This window comes from Rhea americana, unplaced genomic scaffold (genome assembly GCF_003343005.1).
Source record: "Rhea americana isolate MKP2758 unplaced genomic scaffold, rheAme1 scaffold_116, whole genome shotgun sequence".
NCBI lineage: Eukaryota > Metazoa > Chordata > Aves > Rheiformes > Rheidae > Rhea > Rhea americana.
In genome coordinates this window covers 2,067,978-2,090,220 of record NW_028185217.1, presented here as the reverse complement: position 1 = coordinate 2,090,220, position 22,243 = coordinate 2,067,978, and the positions used below count along the sequence as shown (strand labels likewise).

Here is a 22,243-nt window from a genome sequence, read left to right as displayed (position 1 = left end):
TGCTAACCCCAAAGTTGCCAGACATCCTGCTGGCTTTAGAGGCTGATGCCTTTGCAAAGCCAAAGTAAAATCATGGCTATGATGTAGAGGTGTCTGTAGCTGATAGAATAACAAGCACCTGTGCTGAGCGTGGAGTTGCCGCCAGACTTCCAGTTTGGAGCTTACATTACTTGATATTTTGGTTATTATTTTAAAATGCTTGCACAAAGAGTCATCTCCTTAGAATTTCCTCTTGCGGCTGGTGATGGTAGAGTCACGCCTTGATTTCTACCACAGGGAATTTCTAGAATGCTTTTGGATTAGTCAGAGCTCCAGTAATTAAAAAACCCTTGAGGCTTGGTCCTGCTCTCTCTGAAGGCAGCTGGATCATTGGTAAGGGTGTTGGTGTGGAGCAAGACTGAGTCTTCCTTATGCTGCTGTTTTAAGACTCTGAGTTCTTGCAGCTTTTCTTGCAGCCAAGAGGAAGGTAAAAATGGGTAGCACCATTCAGCATCTTGTCTCCAGTATGGGGGGAGCATCCAGGCTCATAGAGGAGTCAGCTGCAAGTCGCTGTATTAGCATTTGCTCCTTTTACCACCCCTGTCCCTGCTATGAAGCTAAACGTCTGTCCTGCAGTAGGCTGGGTTAGTTCACTGTTGATACAGTGACCTTGTTATGCACTGTGCTCCATGGTTACCCTGGAGCTGTGAATCATAGAGTGTAAATATCAAATGTCAGTGTCTCTATTTTTCTCTCTTGGTCACTCTCTTTGCAGGTGTTCAGAACGGACCTGATCACTGCCATGAAGTTACATGACTCCTTCCAGCTGAACCCTGATGAATACTATGTGCTGGCAGACCCCTGGAGGCAGGAGTGGGAAAAGGGAGTTCAGGTGCCAGTTAGCCCAGGGACCATCCCAGAACCAGTAGCCAGGTATAGTTTGGAGGAATGTAAAAAAATACACACACATTTATGCTAGCAGCTTACATCTACATTACCTTGGCTTCTTGAGCTTTACTCTGCAGTATCTAGCTAGAAAGGACTTGTTTCTCAGAGATGAAGAGCAACCTGCCTCAGCTTTTTGAATGGTCAGAAAGGTCAAGAATCAGACTTGTTCTGCCTATTTGTAGAAATATGGATGTCAGAGAATCATTTTTGGCATTATGTTAGGAAGAAGTGTGATGACAGGGCCTCAAAAATAGCTTCCATTTTTAAGCCCAGACCTGACCTCACTCAGCATTGCCAGAAGAGTCCTTGTCTGACACTTCTTGTGCTTAGTTCCAAGCCACAGGTTCCCTTCAAGGAATCGGTTAGAAAAGCCAGATTAAAAGGATCGTGAGGATACAGCATTTGTTCTGGTTTTATATTGTTTCTCTGGTCTCATTTTGTTTACTAAGTAAGAAGTTTTTTTGTTACACAACATTTCAGCTGTTTTGAGAACCATCCAGATATGCATGTAACTAAATATATTAATGTGAGATTTTCCAGCTCTTATCCAAGAAAGTTTTATTTTCCTTCCCTTGTTTGTTACGTTCAGATGTTTTCTGTTTCAGATTAAACAGTACACTTGTAAAGGCAGGAGCATACTGCAGCAATCTATCTGTTTTATGGTTAGTTGGGATTGTAGTTGGAGAGAGGGAGGAAAATGAGAATTATTGCTGTTTAATCATACTAGATCTCTTTGAGTAAGTCCAGTCTGGCTCATAAGGCATTAGCAAATGACCTACCAGTGACCACAACAGCCCAGTCTCTCATATGCAGCTAAAAAGTCTGGGCAACACTACACTGCCTCTGTCAGGTCTGCACCCGCCAGCTTTAACCTTGGAGTGGGGGAACCTATAGGGAGATGTTTGTTAGTGCTTACTGTGTCCTGTGCAGCAACCTGCAGATTGCTGCACTGCCCTGCCAAGTCTGTGCAGTGACGAACATGCTTCCATGTCAGGTAAATTCTTTCCTTCCTCCTCTTTATCCTTCTCTTCCTCCTCCAGAAGGATTGGACCTGCAGTGTGAGGAAAACTCAGCATRTCCTTCTCTGCTCTGCAGTTCTGGACGTGGGAGCATACTCTCTACCCGCAGCGCCTGTGGCCTGCCCCGCGCTCACCTCCTCTAGTCCCTGTGCTAATGCCCACATGTACATGCATGCTCACATTGTTTTCTCCTCACTGCTTTCTTGAGGTAGCTCCCTGCAGGAGGGGCAGGAGACCTGTGGGCTTTAGCAGAGGGAGACCTTCCCAAGTGTTCCCCTCYGGGTGTCTCTGGATCTGCATCACATCTGGAGAGATGGTTAGGTGGCTGTATCAGGTCCAGGCAGTCTAGCAGGAGGGAGTCATTCTGTGCAATTGGCCAGCAAGTGAGTTGCTCCAAGTTTAAGAAATTAAAGGAGGAGAAGGCAAGAGGGCCCTCAAAGTTGAAGACAGAGGTAGGAGGCAGCACTCTTTTTAGGTGCTGAGCGGTCTTGTATGGTCCTGCTGGTGAGCATCTGCTGGTCAGAGTGGCCCTCTGATACCTAGTAACTGTCCTGTCAGCCCCTCTCAAAGCCCTTGGAGAGCCCTGCTGTAGTTGGGCTGGAACACTGCAACTGTTCTGTGCTTGGCTTCGGGAGGGGAGGGAGATGTGACTGCAGATTGAATCAACAGTAGCCAAATAGTTCCTTGTGTAGAATAGAGAGAAAATGCAGTACAGGTAGCTGGTGCTAATAAGGGAAAGATACTGCAAAACCAAGGGCTTTGCCCTTGTAATGACTGGTCAGGGCAGGTAGAGTGGGTCCAGAAGCATGGGGAAAAGAAATGAGTCCGTGTRGTGATTCAGTTTAAGCGTACGCTGATAATTCAGTTGAATGTGCTTTTTGGGGGGTTTGTAATAAGTGTTACTGCTATTGTATTCTTTCTGTCACAGAAATGAAGAGATGTAGATGGTTTGTTTCAAAGCCAAACTACCTGCGCTTATTTCTTCTGTGCAGCCACAGTGCTATTTAGGCAGCATGCACTGGTTGCTGCCCAGTGGTTACAAATTCCTCATGGAGAGGTACTCAGGAAGGGATTTAGGGCACAGAAGGTTCAGAAAACTGTGCCCGGTTTAAAATAAAATGTGTGAGATGTACTAGTCTTTAGTGTGTTAATACCATACAGTATGGCCAGGAACAGTTCAGGCAGTGCTGTTAGCTCTGATTCATCCAAAGGTCCCCCTTCTGCACCAAAAAAGCCCCAAATTCAGCATTTGACTTTTGCTTACCATGTCTCAGATTGTGAGACAAGCTAGATTGGGGCAGATATAGCCTGTGCAGGGGACTCAAATAGAGGCTTTACAGGGATCTGTATATGTACAGGTACAGTAATGGCAGATCAAAGTATCCTCCTGGATGAGAGGAGGAGTCAACACGTYGGGCATCAGAACTGAGCAAAAATAGGGCAGAGGATGTCCTGCCTGCTGTGGGGCTTAGGCTCGCCCCAGCAGAAGGCTCTGCGTGGAGCGGTTCCATTTCCTCCCTTGCAGGACTAGAGCACAAAAACTCATCAATACTAGTGCTGTGACTGGTGCTGCTGGAGGCAGTCATCTGGCAGCGTGGCCTGGTGCTCCCTGAGGCTGAAGCATTATGCCATGAGGTGGGTTTCATCCAAACAGGGTTTCAGTGCGTGCAGTTAAATGAGAGAAGGTGGAACACCCTCTGCTGCGAGAACTGCACTGCTACTGAGCTAATGGAATTTAACTTGCTGTTTGGAGACTGTTTGGAGGCGAGCTAGCAGTTTGCTGGGAGCGTCACTGCTGTCCTTCAACTCGGGCATTTTTGTCCCCTGTTCCTGGCTTTGTGGAGTTGCGGCCTCCCAAGGGTCTAACCTAGAACAAGTTATGTGTGCAAAGTAAAGGTACTTTGCTGTCTCCTGAACCTGATACCTACGGTCAAATGAAATTTTGTTCAGCTGGCAGTTGAAATATGCTTTCCTACCAGTTTGTTGACCACCTGGAGCCTTCAAAACCTGCGAGAAGGAAGTTCAGTGGCAGCTGATCAATTACTTGCTCAAAGGTTTGGCCCAGTGTGGCATTAGTGTGAAAGAGGAAATGCAGACCCAGGATGCCAGAGCTTGGATCTGCTTGGGTAAGTGAAGGTGAAGCTGATGTAAATTACTGTTTCTCTGTGGAAAGGACTTCAGAATTTAACAAAGATGGCAATGCTGTAGGTACACACACAGCAAAAGAAGAAATGTACTATAAGAAAGAAAACATTATTTGTAGTAGAAAATACTACTTTTTTTCCTTGAATTTTCTTGATCTTGCTGCTGTTGTTAAACAGATGGATTTTTAAAAAAACTGTTAAAACAGAATTTAGCATCTGTGTATATGGCGGCCATCACTACTTAAAAACAGTGTGTYTTCTGTAGCTTTGGAACAGGTAAGAATTTCAGGTAAGAGTAGCCAGAGCTCTGTTCTCTAATCCTTTCATTTTATCAGTGATATTAGTAATGAACTGGGTTTCCAGACAAAGCCAATTATTTTTTTTTGTAACCTTGCCAGTCTTTTATGAAAGCGCACTATACTGTTTTCTGTTCTCATCTCACTGGTACAAGATGTGTTTAGAAGATTGCTGATGGCTGTTAGCCACTTAGAATAAGACACTTTGAATGTCTCTAGACACAAGTCACTCAGCAGCCCAGCATACCTAACGTGTGTGTTTGTCTCTCTGTTTTAGGATTGTGTCCGAGACAAAAGCTATCACGTTTACACGTCCCAGGAAGTACATTGTTTCGTCAGGTTTGGAGCCTCCAGAGCTGGGCTATGTCGACATTCGAACCTTAGCAGACAGCGTGTGTCGCTACGATCTCAATGATGTGGATGTGGCATGGTTGCAGCTTGCCAATGAGGAGTTTAAAGAAATGGGTGAGCAAGCAGCAGATTTTGGGGCTATCCATAGTTATTGGGGTTTTTTTTTGTTTGTTGTTTTTTGTTTTTGGGGGGCGGGGTTTAGGCTTACGAACTTGGGCGGAGCTGTAAGGAGGGCAGTAGGGGGAAGAAATGGTAGAGACAGGAGATAGGAAGAGATAGTAATCAGATGTGGTTTTATGTTCTAAAGATATCTTCTTCTTAGACTTGAGGTAGCCACTCCAGACCTGGTTTGACTGAGCCCTGATTTATGTAACTGCTGAACTGTATCTATTTGGTCAGATTCTGGCCCTACGATTTCTTCTCTCCTACATTGCTTCTCATATATTTGCACAAAGTTACTATTCTAACGTAGTTAAGGTCCCTCATCATCACATAGACCGTTCAGGTAGTTTGTCCAGCTACATGACAGCTGGTACTTTCTGTTTGTTTATTTCTCTTCATCACACACCCATATCCTGCTCTTTAGCTAGTTGTGCTCAGTGTAAAGAAGGTAGACAAGGAGTCTTGGGACGTTTAAARAACCTGTGCCAGCCGAATTATGCAGGGAATGAGACAGGAAGGAATTTCCACAGTGATTTATTTGAAGACCCTCTCAGACCTTTCTGTGACCACGTACTCCTGTTTTAAAGGAGGAAGAAGGAGCTGTCACAGTGGGACCGACTGTTTCCTTTTGTACAGAAGGACTTGTGTGCTGTTTGTGGGAGGGGGCAGGAGAGCAGGGGAGGAACAGGAACATTTCTTTGGAAAGATACATGCTTCAGGAATGGATGTCACCGGAACTGAGGAGGATATAAGTCAGCACAGAACCACACTGTTTAGATAAGGGAATAGATACTGTGCCAGATGGAAGAGGTTTGGACATGTGGCTGCTGGGTTGTTTGTTTGTTTTTTAAGCATTCTGGCAGKGTCTGTAGACAGTTAGTCTTTGGGTTTACCTGGCTGCAGCCCATGTGTGGCATGACTCAAGACCAGGCAAACCACAAACTGACCATTTAGAACTTTTTAAAAGTTCCTCCTTTCTGAACCCACATATGGAAGAAGCAGAGCAGCTAGCTCTGACCTAGTCTCTTACTGAAGCCTTTTTTTCAGATTTCCTAGTCCTGTTCAGTGTTAGAATTGGATGATTAAAAAAAAATAATCATGATGATGATTTAAAAGTTCGGGTCACCTTTCCAGTTGTCTTCAGGAAAATGGCAGCAATCCTGCTTAACTTTCTTTAAGGAAATACTGAAAATAATTTGTATGATTTACAGTTGATATCCATCTCTCTGTCTATCCAATATAGAAATTTCTGCGTTTATTTTTGTTTATTGCCTCAGCCAGTGGAGAGCATCCACACTGTTACACTGTGGGAGTGAATGGATCAGCAATTTATTGCTCAGGAGGGGTTCTGTCTGGTGCAGATTTGGACCTGTACTTGGAGCACCGTTGAAGCCACCTTAGCTGAGCCCTGAGTGTTTCTCCACAGGTTGGGATAGAGGTGGAAGTYGCACCAGCTCACTTGCTGTCAGGGCATCCCACTTGCCGTGCGGGTGTGGGGTGCTCTAGCAGGGAGCACTTCACGTGAGCTCAGTGCGCCTAGGTCTGACGGCCAGCATGAACCTCTTGGCTGGTGAAGAGCTGGTGTGGGGCTAAGGTCTCAGGGACATGCGGTACCACGGCCCAGGCTGAAGCCTTGTCCTTCTCCCTTTGCACCCCAGCAGCCAGTACTGCAGAGTTCCCTGGGGGATGAGGCAAGGAGGCTCCTGCAGTACAGAGGGGCTGCGTCATGATACCCAGGGTGCAGCCGGTGCACCAAAGAGACCCAGAGGTGTGTGAGGGCCCCTCTCTACAGCAGTCGCAAGAGACTCTTGACCTCAGCAGCAGCCTCCGTCGCTGGGTGCAGAGCAGGGACCGAGGTTGGGTTTGCCAGATACTGGTGACAGGAGAGATTTGTATCTTATTTAAAAGCCTCGGGTTGTACTTGTGCCCTGTACTATCTGACCTCTGCCAGGTATCGGGAGGGATTCCTTCACTTAACTGTTGCGACTGCAGGGAACGTGTTTTGGGCTTTTGTCGATAAACTCGGGATGGTGTTAGTCTTTGACCTAAAACAATCTGGAATCTGCCACACCGACATGAACTTTCACATAGGTATTGCACACTGAACAGCTAGAATTTAATGGATTTGATAGCTTTGATGTAGTGTTTTGATTTGTTGTAGTTTGCAGTTTTTGCAGCTTGTTTTCTCTCAATCTTGACCAACTCGATCGTTCCTGCAGACAGCAGGAAATATTCCTGTCCGTGCCAGCCAGTGCATTGTGGGTCTTCAGTTGTGTACTTTGGTGCTTTTGTCAGACACTGCACTCTACAGATGCTCTTAAAGGGCATTAAAAAGTGAAATACTTCCTGATCTGGAGTTGTGGCATTTGCTTTATGATGTCCCTGCAGCTATGAATTCCCTTGCTTTTTTTGACATCTGCTGAGATGCTGTAGGTATTGACAATGTGTATTTCATCATTAAAAGAACGAATATAAACATTTGAAATTAAACTCCAGTCCCTCAATTATTTCTTTTAATCCTTCTGAACGTACAGTCAATGATACATTTTTAAGGGCTTTTATAAAGTGATAGCAATCATGAGGATAGAATTCAGTACTGTGGCAAACTGGTCTAAAACCCTCTGGTTTTCAGCCCTGCCATCACCTGCTTTGTGAGTGTAATCTTTCTGGGCTGCAGGGCAAAAATCATTACTGTTCATCAGCAGAATTTTGGATGTTCCCTCTTGCTGCCTTCAGCTGCTGCATAGGAAATGCACTGCTCACTGCCACAGGATTTACCTGTCAGTCAGGGAAGCTGTGGTGTGTTTCTCTTCTCTTCTGGTTTGGGAGTGTTAGAGAAGCTTTTTCTTCACCGTTTTTTGGAGTTTGTGGTCGAGTTATTCACAGTGAAAGCTGAAGGGAGGATATGCTCCTTAAAGTGCTCATCGAGAGGTTGCCATCTTCTGTATGTTGCAGTAATGTTAGATATTGGAAACTGGACATCTTAAGCCTGCGCTTCATTGCAGTTATTTAAGAGTATGGAAATACTTGTGCCAAATTGACTTTGCAGTGGGAAATGATTATTTGTAGTAGCACAGCTTTTTGCTTATACAAGTGTCTGTGTGCCATGATTTTGTGGTAAGGGTCAGTGTAGTACCAGCCTGAAAGTATTACAACTAGCTCATTCTCCTGGCAAGTGTGAGATGGAGTGTTTTCCATCAGTTAGTTAAAGGTGGAGAGGGAAGGACTGTGTTCCTTTTTGGCATTTTCTTGCTGCTTCTATGGTGGATTTTTTCAGACCTATAATAATCACTTAAAACAAATTAACACATTCGAGTTATAAAATATTATAATGTAATCAGTCCATAGTAGTAGTGTTGTATAAGTATCATCTTCTAATGGTCATTGTTGGAGGAAAAAACCCTCAAATCTCAGATTTGATGTTGCATTTATAACAGCTGTGTTCTCCACTTACTGAAATAAATATATTTATTGTTATGTCAGGATCTGATAGAGAGTCTGGGTTGCACCGTGTTGTGTCAGAACTTCTAAAAAGACACTGTTAGTTTGCTACAAGCATCATACCAGATTTTTTGATATATTTCCCTTATTTGTATTTGTTTGTTTTCAATTCAAAATACTCTCAAATCTTTCACCAAAAAGCCAACGTTTGGGTTGCAAAATGGAAACAAAAACCATAAATAGTGCTGTCCAAGGAGAAGTAAAAATGAAAACAAGACCAGGAAATGGAATTGTTTGTGAAAAATCTTCTGAGGATTTTGAAAGATTGATTTTGATACCTCCCTTGTATTAGTACTGTTACAAGACTGTATGTGTTTTTAGTGTGCATTTTTTATRCTTTCTGTAACTTATGCTGGAGCAGCCATGATTTAGGAAGCAAACGTGTGTGGAGGCTGCGAGGTGGGGAAGATGGGCAATATCTAATCTGCTATTGATGGTGAAAAGAAGCTGGAGTTGCGTGTGGTGGTGGTTCTCTCCATTGAGTAACAAATCCTGTTCCCCAGGGATGCCAGAGCTGGATGAGTACACTATGGAAAGGGTCATAGAGGAGTTTGAACAGCGATGCTACGATAACATGAATCACGCTATCGAGACGGAGGAAGGTCTTGGGATTGAATACGATGAAGATGTTGTCTGTGACGTCTGTCAGTCTCCAGAYGGAGAAGATGGCAACGAGATGGTGTTTTGTGACAAATGCAATATCTGTGTGCACCAGGTACGGCAGCTCGGTCACGGTGGGGAATGATGCAGGGGTGCTTACAGAAGCTTCTCCAAACTGCTGGAGRTAACAGATTTGATTCTTCCAGTGACAGTCATTGCTCTATTAAGTTTTGCCAGAGTTGACCACTGAGCAGTAGGATGAATTCAGAAACAATATAATCAAAAAATACATGTAACTGTAAAAATGTCATGCTGAGAGAGTTAAAAGATGGTATTGCATATGTGTAAAGGAAGTTAGAAGATAAAGCGTAGTCTCRTGAATACGTACAGGTGCACATTGTTGTACATTCTCATCTGGTCACCTTGCTATGTTCTTGCTTTTGTCTTCTTTCTRCATGCTTTTTAGATATGTATAATATCAGCACTTTAGACTGAACAGGGAAGGAAAAAGAAATTTCAGGCAATTGCTAGGGACACGGATGGATTTATCCTAATGATTTTACCTTAATGAAGAGCCTACTGAGCTGAGCAAATGAAGCACCATTATGTGCTACCTTTTGGTGTCAGCCGAACAAGTCTTTTTAGCACAGAAGAGCAGATGCTATTTTAGCGTATCTGTTTCCTTGGCTGTTGTTTATTGTGGAAGATACCTTCCTATCAGTSTGTCCTCCCTTCCCAACTTCAAGACGATTGCTTTGTCCTTTGGAGTTAGGTAAGCTGTGCCATCTGATAAGCAGGACAGCATTTTCCTTGCTTGTTATTTAAATGTATATGTACACATGGTAAAGAAATACAGCTACAAAAGCAGCAAGATACAAGTGGCTATCTTGCAAAGTTCTCCAAGAAGTAAAGCTGATGTTTGTAGACCTGTAGCTGCTCAACCTTCATCTCTAATCACATCAAATCTGAAATTTAGGGCATTAAAATTGACAGTAGTTTGGATGGAGGTGTCCATACAGAAACAGTCTTCTGAGGAAAGTGATCTTAATTAGTCGCTATGCTGCACTCCTTGCACTGAATAAGAAGTAAAAAACCCCAGTGCTTTAGAATAACATTGCATAGCAGGCTCTTGAATTTCTGGTTCTTACCTTTTGAATTAGGTGCAGACCAGTTCCTGTTACTTGTAGTCTTTCTGATACCGAGCTTCATTGTAGCTCACCGTTCACAGGGCTGCCTGTTGGTAGCCCCTTTGCTCTTTGAGCTGGTAAAAATATTCTTTATTTTCCCAATTGAAGTGTGGGTAGTGTTCTTTTTACATTAACAGTTAGTGATGGCTTCTTGCTTTTCTCACTGAAAGGAAAAATCTGTTGGGGAAGGGTAATGTGGTTGGCTAAGTTTAGGAAAGCATCCTGAGAAGCTCCACAAGCTAATTGTTTATACATACATATGTATGTATGTATATATATGTGTGTGTGTGTATATACATATATATATGTATGTGTGTATATATACACACACATATATGTATATACATATATATATACACACACATACACACACATATATATGCATGTATAAACAATTAGCTTGTGGAGCTTCTCAGCATCCTGAGAATGTATGTGTGTATATATATACACACATATATACCTACACATACATACATACACACACACATAAACACACACACGTATGTGTATATATATATGTATGTATGTGCATGTATATAAAACATATACATATATAATATATATACATGCGTATGTACATAATATGTATACTATACACAACATATAGATGCATGTGTGTGTGTGTGTATATATATATATATAAAAATATACATTTTACTAACATTCTGAGAGTTGTGAAAAGCTGCATGTGAACAGCTAAAAAATAACACGAATTGCGTGTTGTTTCCTCTCTTTTCTTTCTCTTATCTGTAAACGGGAGCACAGGCGTGTTACGGGATCCTGAAGGTGCCGGAAGGCAGCTGGCTGTGCAGGACCTGCGCGCTTGGCGTTCAGCCCAAGTGTTTGCTGTGTCCCAAGAAGGGTGGTGCCATGAAGCCGACCCGGAGTGGGACCAAGTGGGTCCATGTTAGCTGTGCTCTGTGGATTCCCGAGGTAGGCCCTGATCCAYGGGAGTACCAGTACTCAGGGTTACAGTGACTCTGGGAGAGAAGAAATCTGGTTAAAGACATTGCTCAACTTAGTATGTGTTGCTACAAGGACTGTAACATACTGTAACATGTATGTGACACTTCTTAGAAAGACAATATAAAAGATGAAACAGAAATGCATTTATTTTCAATTATGATGTATCATCCTGTCAGATTTTACATCTAAAGGAAGTAATCGTGTTAGCTTTGTCAACCATGATTAGACTTCAAAAGGGGTAACTGCTGGTAAAGCTCATTATAGTGAAGGCACAAAATACTGCTTTGTTTTGTGAACTGAAATTTAAAGATGAGCAAGGGGAGGTTCAGATGTAACAGTGAGAATTCTTACGGGTTCTGATAATCAAAATATTCATTCTCTCCAGTAATTTTAAATTGGTGATGCTCAGTTTGTAACTATTTTGTTCCAGTAGTGAGGATTTCTTTTTAAGTGACTTTTCATTTTTAGTTCTTCACAAACTGAAGAAATTGGAACATGYTTATTTGGTATATGCCCTCAAAGAATTACATTCTTCTGATAAAATTGCATACCTGTTCAGTTAACTGTATAGTAGTCACTCTGTTTTTAAACTTTTTTTCTCTTAGGTGAGCATTGGCAGCCCAGAAAAAATGGAACCTATTACRAAGGTTTCTCACATTCCCAGCAGCAGATGGGCATTAGTGTGCAGCCTTTGTAATGAAAAAGTTGGGGCTTCAATACAGGTAATTAAGTAACATTAATATCTGTATGCTGTTTTGTCTGTTGTTAGTAGATACACAGAATGTGTATCTGCAGTTGATTTTTTTTGTTGTTGTTACTGTGGATTTAAATGCACACAAAGTGCTTTTGAAAGTCAGTATGCTCTTACTTTCTGGTAAAATTTTAGTAGTAATAACCAGATCATCATCTTAGATTTTGTAATTTTCTGTGGTGTACCTCACACACAAATGAAGCGTGTATGCTAAAAGCTTCTGTGCTGAAACCCATCTGCTGATCTCTGTTAGGGACTTAAAAGACAAGTTAGGTACGTTAATGGGAGTTGTGTATTTCCTGCAACAACTTAACTTTCGAAAGTGCTAATCATCCCCAGCTCTCACTGAAGTTASTGGAAGTGAACACCTTTTACTTTGATGATAAAACTCAGTTGTATCGGCTAGCTTTGAATTTCTAATTTTAGCCACAACCTAATGTTGGAACATTTTGGCTATGAGTATAGCTGGAGTTCGAGTGAATTTCAAGTCTACTGTTACTGCTAAAGGAGGCAGTGATACTACAAGTCCTTTGGGGATAAGAAATTGTTTTCTTTTTTTTAATTATTTTTTTTTGCAGCTTTTAATTTACTGAGGAGTACATCTTACATTTTAATATCAGGCTTTTTGAGCAGTAGGAAAGAAAAAGATTGCTTAACTAGCCTGCCCAAGATTCAGGCAGGCCACAAGCTGAGGAAATGAGCCCCATTTCGTCTGTTGGTTGTGAGTAAATTTTGGAGCCCTTGGTGTTCTTTAAGGAAAAGAAGTCTTGGCATGACTTCCCACTTTACATCGCTGTGGAAGCAATGTCACTTTTTTTGTTTCGAGTCTTAATACTCACTTTAGCATGAGGATGATGACTGCGCAAAACAGCACGACAGGGCAGAATCAAAGAAATTAAAGTCTCTTCATAGCCTCCATACAACCTCCCCCCAAATCTCCATATGGAATAAATAAATAAGCCTCAACAGTAAAGCCAGCATGAAGGTCCTGTTTCATACCAACAACTCGCATTTTTGGCGCAGTGCCAGTTAGTCTCGCTGCGGTTCCAATTGGATATGGATTCAGCTTTCCTCACTCTAGCATGGGAACTGATCTGCACCAGAGCATTTCAGACTGGGCAGTGTTACCCCACGTTTGTTCAGCTTCCCGAGAGATGAGACAGAAGTTTGACCTTACTCTGAAACAAATGGTGAGAGAGAGTAAGTGCAGGTGACCTACTTGGGGCAAAGTGGTATCATTGTTTTAGAAAAAGGTAATAAAAAATAATGTAGTGTTTGTGGTAATGCTTTTCACCTTTAAAGTGCTTTAAATACCTCAGCAAAATGGTTCTCAGAAAGCTCCCTGAACAGATAGGAAGGTATTATTGTCTCTATTTTACAAGCAGGGAATCTTCAAGAAATCGAGTTGTTCTTACTTGGTGGTTATCCTAATGTTACAGAATCTGTGATGGTAAGACCAGAATTGGGACACCAAAATTCCTAAAATCCTACACTTTTTTTAAAAATCAAATTTTAGCCATTTCCCGTTTTCCTCTGCCTACTCTGAGTCATTTGATGAGGTTGCCAGAAAGAGTTGTAAAACAGCAATGCAGCAGGAGCTCCAGTGAAACCTATCAGTCTGTTTCCATTTAAGGAATATATAAAATAGTAAATGTTAAGTAAAGAAAATAAATCTGTCCACAGCAAATAAATTTGTAAACATAATACCTCCTTGCAGATCTGTCCCCTTCCTCTTGGCAGCTCTTACATAGTTGAGAGAAACTGTTAATTTCTCCAGACCTGTTTTGAGGGGCAACTATAGTAGTTTTATGCTGAATATAGAGTATTTATGTATGTTAGCATGCGGGGGATGAGGGGATCATCCTCCCATATTTCTTCTGATAATACCTCTCTCTCCCTTCTAGTTATGAGACAGGATGACATGCAGGCATGATCACTGCCATTTTAGATAGTTCTACATTTTAAACTATGGGGGGAAGGAGAGTAGAAAATTACAGCTTTGCCTGACATTTCATAGAAATTATGTAAATCACAGTATCGTGAAAGATAGGTGCGAGAAATGTTTCGTTTGTGTTATGAAATTTTTATACAGTAGAGAAGAACATTTTACAAAGTTGTTGTAATACGAAAGGAAGTAGCATTAACTAGCTGAACTCGGAGAGATTCTCCAGAGATGTTATGAGATGTTCACAATAATTAGAAAAGCGGCAGCTGGAAGTATGCATAAGGCAAGGCAGAGAGCAGCTGCAGTAAGCTGGGAAAAGCGAGACTGCATTTTCTTCCAAGTTCAGCAAATTTCCTTCTGATGAGACAGGCTTCCCCCTCTTCTCCCAGGAAAACATGACCACACTAGAGCTAATTATTCTGAATGATAGCAGCTTGGAAACCATCGCTAAAGTTTTTTTTTTTTTTTTGTTCTTTGGTATTTAATGTCCAGTTGGGCTGCTCTTGCCCTGTTTGTTAGTAAGAGAAAAAAGGGCAAAAGATGTGCTTTTTTWAAAAAAAATCACTTTATATATTGAGCTTATTAAAGAATGTTGATCTGAAACTTCTGCAGTATAAACTCGAGTGTTGTTTAGGGGACTGAAGGATCTCTCCTGTGAGGAATGGCTGCAAGAGCTGCGCCTGTTCAGCCTGGAGAAGAGAAGATTGAGGGGGGGATCTGATCAGTGTCTACATGTACSTGAAGGGAGGGTGTCAAAGGGACGGAGCCAGACTGTTTTCAGCAATGCCAAGTGACAGGACAAGAGGCAACGGGCACGAACTGAAACGCAGGATGTTCCGCCTGAGTATCAGGAAAAACATCTTTCCTGTGGGAATGACGGAGCACTGCACCAGGCTGCCCAGAGAGGTGGTGGAGTCTCCTTCTCTGGAGGTCTTCAAGGCCCGCCTGGATGCAGCCCTGTCTAACATGCTCTAGGTGACCCTGCTTGAGCAGGGGGGGGTTGGACTAGGTGATCTCCAGAGGTCCCTTCCAACCTCAGCCATTCTGTGCGATTCTGTACCTTCTCGTGCCACCTGGCTGCTGARTCAGTCTGAGCAGGAAAACCCGGAAGAGAAAGATATTTGTCTTCTTTACAAAGTACTGTATAAATATCCTCATGCAATGAATTTCTTTTTAAGGATAGATGACTTGAGTTAAAAAGTGTAGTTTTGTTCCCTCCTAGTTAATGTCAGTAACATTCATTTCCCCTTTTAATTGTTTTCACTGAAGACAGAAGTATGAGTTGATAGAAGTACACTTGTGYGTGTGTGTGTATGTATGTATGAACATATATTTAAACCTTTCAATTTATAGCTGGCAAGAGCACTTTGCAAGAGAAAACTATTTATAATTGAAATGAAGTGTTAAATGAGCTGAACTAGTGCCAACCCATGATGACTAGATTTCACTGGGAAGGATGAAAAATGACAAAAAAWTTTTTTGAATTGGCCCTTATTCCCCAGGTGAAGTAAAGGCTACAGTAAGTGAAGTAGTGAGTTACAGTGATTTCATATTTGACATCATAAACTTATGGTAACAGGGTAAAAAAAAAAACTGCTCAGTGGAGGCTTTTGGGTAGCATAGGTCCAGGTGCTAGGAAAGACTTCTAATTAAAAGTATCAGACTGGCCTGGAGCCACTGAGATGTTTTTTTTTCCTCCCTCTCATGCTGGCACAGTCAAGGGGGAAATATTTTGCTTTGTGTAACACTGCTTTGAGTGAGCGGCTCCAGTCACCATAAGAACTGTCTTTGTGTATTTGCTGGTTATTGAATAGTGTGATTGGGCCAGGGAGGGGTTACCCACTCCTGTCCCACCGGGCCACTTGATCGTTGCCTGGGTTGAAAGCACTAAATTGTTAACCTCATTAAAAGAGAGCGCGAGAGTACATGCAGCTTGGAAGCAGAGCCCAGTAATGCGGTGTTCGTCCAAAGGAGTCCTGGCTGCTCAAATATTTACAGGCCGTATGGCTTTTTAAACTTATATTTGGTTGATTTTAATTTAATTTCTGTAGTGTTCAGTGAAGAACTGCAGAACAGCCTTCCATGTCACCTGTGCGTTTGACCGTGGCTTAGAGATGAAGACCATACTGGCAGAGAATGATGAGGTCAAGTTTAAGTCATACTGTCCCAAGCACAGCTCCACCAAGAAAGCGAATGATGAGTCCCTCAGTGAAAGCCCAGGCCAGCAGAATGGGAACGGGCTTCAGGGCAGCTCTCTTCCTGCCCATGTCGACCCCTTCCACAGCATCGATCAAAACCAAGAGGAGGCCCACAGAGTCAGCGTCCGCAAGCAAAAGCTCCAGCAGCTGGAGGATGAGTTCTACACGTTTGTTGAGGCTTCAGAAGTGGCTAAAGCCCTGCGGCTGCCTGAGGAGCCTGTGGGATTCCTTTACSAGTATTGGAAGCTGAAGAGAAAAGCCAGTTTCAATAAGCCCTTGATTACCCCAAAGAAGGATGAAGAGGACAACCTGGCCAAGCGAGAGCAGGACGTTCTGTTCAGACGATTGCAGCTCTTCACACACCTCCGGCAGGATCTGGAGCGGGTAAGTCACTGCACTGCCTGTGCTTGCACGAGGTGCGCAGAGCTTCATTGGCCGAGTTACCAAAGTACGCTTTCRGTTGTTGCTGTTGCGCACAGGCTCTCCTCGCTTCCTTCTGACTCAAAGCTGTGTTGTCAGCTTGGTGTAAAAGACAGTTACTGGGCAAAATGGGTTAAACCAATTACGCTTTTCAAATGGCAGGTTAGTCCACAGGGTTGACAGGTCTTGGCTTGCAGCATCCAGCCTTTATATAACTGGATTGGCATATCGGCTGTTTGCTGTACTGCCGCATCCCTGCAGGTAGTGCCTTTTCAGCCAGTGAGAGCTTTCTCTGGTCCTTACTTCTGATATACTAAAAAAAAAAATAAAATCCCCAAACGTACCTTGATTTGGAGCTAATCTGTTTTTCATTGACGCAGCATAGTAGAATGACATTTCACTGGGCTATTTGTTTGGTAGGTTTGGTAGGCATACGGTATTCCACTTAATTAGGTTTCGAGTGTTTAAAGAGCAGTTTAATGGGATCAGTTTGGTGTTTAATCTTAAGTGCATCTGACACTGAAATGACCTGAATTCATTACCTTTTGTTTCTGGATTAACTAGTAGAGAGATGAGGGAATGTTAGGGCCAGAAATATTACTGCAGTTAGTTTAGTCCTATACCTACAGCATATGTCTTGGGCAGGCTGCATATGACTCGGAAGTCCTGCCTCAGCTCCAGTAACTTCTGGGTGAACTAGCAGCTCTCCTTCAGAATACGGTCTAGTCTTTGAATCGGGACTTGAGGCGCTCAAACATCTGTTACATCCTTTTGTAAAGGGTCCTGGTGGCTAAATACTTTTCTAATTAATAGCTGCAGTTTCTTTCTTTTTAAAGTGTTTTTTCTAGTTTCAGCTCCTAGCCAGTGACCCTTATTTTGCTAGATCAGGTATTTGGCATTTACCAATATCATCTGTTGCTGTTCAGTGTGATCAAGATTTCTTTTAATCTTGATCAGCTCCATGAGTTTATCACTATGTTCTCTTGATCTTAACGTACTCTGTATCCTTTCCATTTTTAAGCAAGTGTGGTGTCTAAATAGGATATGTTGTTCTAGCGCTACTTTCTGTATTTTACTGCTCTGTTCTCACTGATGCATACATCCAAGATAACCTCCAACAAAAAAGGCCACCAATGTTGTTCYTCTTCAAGGTAAAGTCTGATAGATGAAGTTATGGATGTCATTAATGTCAGTGGTGTCCATCTAGAAACAGATTTTGAAATGGTAGCATCCAGTTTACCTAAAACACAGGTAATTTTGTGGACCTGACATGTCTGTTTTTCTGCAGCTGGGATCAGGCAGGGCAGGGAACAAAATGGTGTGAACTGTATCAGAAAGGGTATCAGGCTAGATGAATCTCTCAAAAAATCTACAGAGTAACAACAACTACTTAACACTTACTTTCTTAAATTACTGGTTGTGCCTGGACTGGAAGCCTTATAGCACAGCCTTAGCAAGAACAATCACAATTGGTAGATGTCTCCTCCTTAATGGTTTTGAGCTCAGCCCACAAGGTTATAACCTCCAGTGTGCCCTGTCATGTGCCTCTGTGCTGAACGGAGGGGGGAGCCTTGGGAGCCTCCACGTATGGGCCGAAGCAATGCTCAGCAATTCCCTTGTTGGACAAAAAACTTACAAGTTCTAGGAAGGCTTTTTATTATGTTCGTAGAGAGTAGGGATTGTGCAACCAAGATTTTACAKAGCTTTCTAGATTTTAAAAGTCAAAATTTGAAGGCAAAAAATGTAGTTTGTGTTCTTAAAAACTACTGAGACCCAGTCAAAATAATCTTTTTGTTACTGTTCCTGATCTGCAAGTCGGTGCTGTGGCACCTACACAGTRGCCTGCTTCCATATTTGTCCATTATACTGCAATGGAAGGTTTGTTAAAAAGACTAGTTCTCTTGAATATTTTTCCACACTTCCATCCTGTTCATTATTTAGTATAATTCTCTATTGTGTTGTCTCAACCAGTGAGGGACAAATAGCTCTAAGCTGTTTGTTTAGCACCGRGTATATTTAAGCTTTTCCTGCATTTCTCAATTTCTGAATATTTATGATACAAGTGTTTACAGAAGTTACTTCTGTTCTGTGGGCCCCCCCAGGTTTGATGAACTAATCTCCTGGTTAAATGGTACATAATGCTCCTTTCTAAACAATGTAGTGAAGGAGGACAAACTTAGATATCTAACTTGTTAAATGGTGTGTAGTATGTAAGCTGAATTTACACACACAAACACACACATAATAATTTTCAGGGTAAGCGGAAAAATCTTGCTGAGCAAGAGATTTTCTTTGTTGTTTTTTAAACTGATGGATCTGTAGCATTATAGAAATATACTTTCTGTAAACCTCATCAATTTGATGCCTTCCAGGTACGTAATCTCACTTACATGGTGACTCGAAGGGAAAAAATCAAGAGATCTGCTTGCAAAGTTCAAGAACAGATATTTAATCTCTWCGCAAAGCAGTTGGAACAAGAACGACTTTCAGGTAGGCTTCAGTGTTACCTTTTTCACATCTAAGGGTAAGACCACAGGCACAAGCATTAAAAAGTTTGGTTAGAGACTAACTTACTTTGAAGGACAACAGGACCTTGTTTATTCTCATTAAAATCTTGTGTAGTCCACCATGCATCAGCAGATCGGAGGAAAAAGGAGAATCGGCGTAGCTCTAATGGTGGTTGCATTGCCATAGAAACTGGTATGTCTGTATTCTTATCAGGGTACTGAACGGCTTGCTGGTTCAGATCCTTTCTGGTGTGATTTTTATTTTTAAACTAATTACTCCTTATGACAGAGACACGTAAGTGCCATGCTGTACATATTAAGCTTGTGGTTTATTAATGCTGCTATGCTAACATGTGTTTCTTTACTACCATAGACCATAGTTTAAAGAAATTAATTTGGAAAAGGTAGCAAATAGGTTTTGAAACAATGTGGTTTTCTTTCTGCCCSTTCTCAGTGGCAGTAGTCTTTTCTCAGAGATGAAAAACTTTGAAGTGATTAACTAGACTACTCTTAACTATTCAGTAACAAAACAAATTTTATAGAGAATTGTCTGTCAGCCAGACTTGCTGGTTTCTTYGCTCTGCCCCACCCCATCCTGAGCTTTCTCTGTCTTAGTGCATGCAGCAGTGTGGGGATTGACATTCACCACAAGTGTAACAAACAGGTGCAGCACTCCTGTGCGGAAGGTAACCCCCACTAGCAGCAGGTAGCAAACCCAATATGCTGGCACCCACATAGTGCTGGATAGGCCACCAAATGCCCATGTATGCTGAAGAATACCAAATGCCCATGTATGCATCCTCAGAGGCATGAAGAATTAGTTAAAAATAGGTACAGTTCAAAACAGTGGTATATAACCAAGATACGCAATTGCTTGGCTTTAACTTACTTTATTTACATTTAGGTGTGCCTTCTTCATTCTCCTCAACAACGGAAAACATGGTGTTGTTCAACAGTCCGTCTTTGGGTCCTGATGCCCCTAAGATAGAGGATTTGAAATGGCATTCTGCATTCTTCAGGAAACAAATGGGCACATCTCTAACGCGCTCTTTGAAAAAATCACACAAGAGCGACAGAGTAAGAAATAGCTCTGGGAATGACAGCAAATCCATGCTGAGGCAGCCCAGCCAAAGGGAAGATGGTGCAACTCCAGGAGGCTTTATAAATTTTGACAAGAGCTTTTCGGAAGCACGGGTTGCATCAGCACAGCAGAAAAATGGCATAGTTATACCAGACCACAGGAAAAGGAGAGACAATCAGCCCCAGTGTGAGGTGATCAAGGCAGAACTGAAGGAAAAGACTTCTAAACACAACCACAAACCGCTGAGGCCCACAGAACTCTCTCAGAGGCAATCAGAAAATAAGAGGGCTGTGAACCACTCCAGTGGTAGGACAGCACCTGGCACAAGGAGGGATATAGTGCCTAAATGCAATGGAGGTCTTGTCAAAATAAACTCTAATCAGACGGTAGTTAAAGTGCCTACGACGCCCACGAGCCCGGTGAAAAACTGGGGCGGATTCCGAATTCCAAAGAAGGGGGAGCGACAGCAGCAGGGCGAGAGCCCCGAGGAGACCTGCCGCCAGAACTCCAGCTACCCCTACCTGGGCGTGGGCAGGGTTTCACCGAAGGACAGGGCGAAAAGCAAGCTCAAGCCCGACAGCGAGAATGATGGGTACRTCCCTGACGCCGAAATGAGCGACTCGGAAACCGAAGTGGCTGAAAAAAAGTGCAGACAGCAGAGGCTCAGTCCCAACAGCACGATCAACAGGAGGACGGACATTATTAGGAGAAGCATCCTGGCATCCTGACCCGCCAGAGGGATGTAGTGTCAGCACCGTGGTCGGTAGAGTCACTGCCTACAAGCCAACTCCACATTATTTATTGGTGTGAGAGGGGAGAGTTCTTAGATGTGGCTATAGACTGACAAATTGAACCTGTTATTCCTGAGCTGTATAAAYATGTTTACATGCACTTAAAACGAAAGTTTTTTTTTGCCCACCCCCCAACCTGTTCTGTGAGAAATTTGAACCTTTATCTGCAATTTTCCTGAGGAAGCAGAGAAATGACATCACTATTACAATAGGATTTGTGATGAACACTAAAATAACTCTCTAAACTTTAGAAGGGGCTAGGGTGGGTAGGGGAAGGTAGGCTGCATTCATCCCTGTTTAGCTAAACAGTACTGATAAGATACTTTTTGTTTCCTTCCTTCCCCTTCCTTCCAAAAAAGCACAAGCTGTTAATTTAACTAGAGTGTACTAAATCAAAGGTGGTTATTTAACCGTACTGCACTGCTAAACCCCCTTACAAATGGTCACTTTCCTTGGATGGTGGTAGGTCTTTGTCCTCTGTCTGTAGAATGTTTTTTGTTGCATTCAATTTGAGCGTATGGTAGCTCAAAACCCTCCATAAACTCCAGAGTTTACATGTAAATACATCTAAGAGATGGCCAGATATAAACATGATTTTATACTGGAGAAAGGAAGCGACAGGTCAGGGCAGCAGCTGCCTTAGTGCAGCAGTTTGAAAAGACTCAGACTGAGCGTGGAGAGAATTCCTGAACGGCTTAGTTTTGAGCAGACAGCAGGCTTATGGGTTACTGCACCCTGTGGATTTATTTAGTCACCTGCCTCCTGGAATACAATGACAATTCAAGAAAAAAATATTCTAAGGCACTAGTCAGTAGGATTTCCCAAAGCCCACCACATATGCACTAATTGTATGTATTGGGAAAGCCAGGCTTATGACACTAAAGGATTACTTTAAAATGGACATTAAAAATATATATTTTTAAAGAGAATAAAATGGAAAGGCAATAAATTGTGATTAGCTCTTTACATTCAAATGAAGAAAAATTATTCTGGACTAGATTTGATGGAAAAGGGAGCTCACATTCTGATTACATACTTTTTTGAATAATTGCAAATGGCAATAACTAGTAAGCTATCAGCAATAATATTAACAGTTCATTAGGATACTGTTTGTTTTGTACTGAGTAGAGTGCACACATAACAGTGGATTGTTAGGAGCCTCTAAGTGTTGGAATTCTGCATAGAGTTAAGTCAGGTATGTACGAGTTAAAAGACAGTTTAAGCAGCAATGTACTACAGAAATACAGGCATAAAAAGAGCCCCCTCCCTTTTCTACTCTTAGCCTACTGTTATCGTATTCAGTTATTTTTTAATGTTATACCCTTGCTTCTTGAGCAGGGAAAAATTTTAAAATACAGTAGAACTCTGCCATAACCAAGTCTTCCAGAGGTTTCAAT

The 22,243-nt window shown here is 42.3% G+C and overlaps 1 protein-coding gene and 1 long non-coding RNA gene across 7 annotated transcripts in view; one reads left to right on the top strand and one right to left on the bottom strand.

The window, feature by feature from the left end:
- JADE1 (jade family PHD finger 1) overlaps positions 1-22,243 on the top strand; it is a 47,639-nt gene extending 25,396 nt beyond the window's left edge. For 5 of the 6 annotated variants that reach the window (XM_085318029.1, XM_085318038.1, XM_085318047.1 and 2 more), the window contains exons 4-11: positions 755-912; positions 4,664-4,851; positions 8,904-9,115; positions 10,953-11,120; positions 11,759-11,875; positions 15,901-16,431; positions 18,840-18,957; positions 19,879-22,243. In XM_085318029.1, the coding sequence (XP_085174155.1) occupies positions 755-912; positions 4,664-4,851; positions 8,904-9,115; positions 10,953-11,120; positions 11,759-11,875; positions 15,901-16,431; positions 18,840-18,957; positions 19,879-20,783 (2,397 nt within the window). In that variant the 3' untranslated portion in view covers positions 20,784-22,243. The remainder of the gene's footprint in view (positions 1-754; positions 913-4,663; positions 4,852-8,903; positions 9,116-10,952; positions 11,121-11,758; positions 11,876-15,900; positions 16,432-18,839; positions 18,958-19,878) is intronic. The other variant, XM_085318063.1, reaches the window with a different exon arrangement.
- Positions 12,485-20,654, bottom strand: LOC146600776 (uncharacterized). The gene is made up of 3 exons (XR_014897438.1): positions 20,577-20,654; positions 19,864-19,953; positions 12,485-13,082 (listed from the first exon to the last, which is right to left on the bottom strand). It is a non-coding gene; the product is annotated as an uncharacterized LOC146600776 (long non-coding RNA).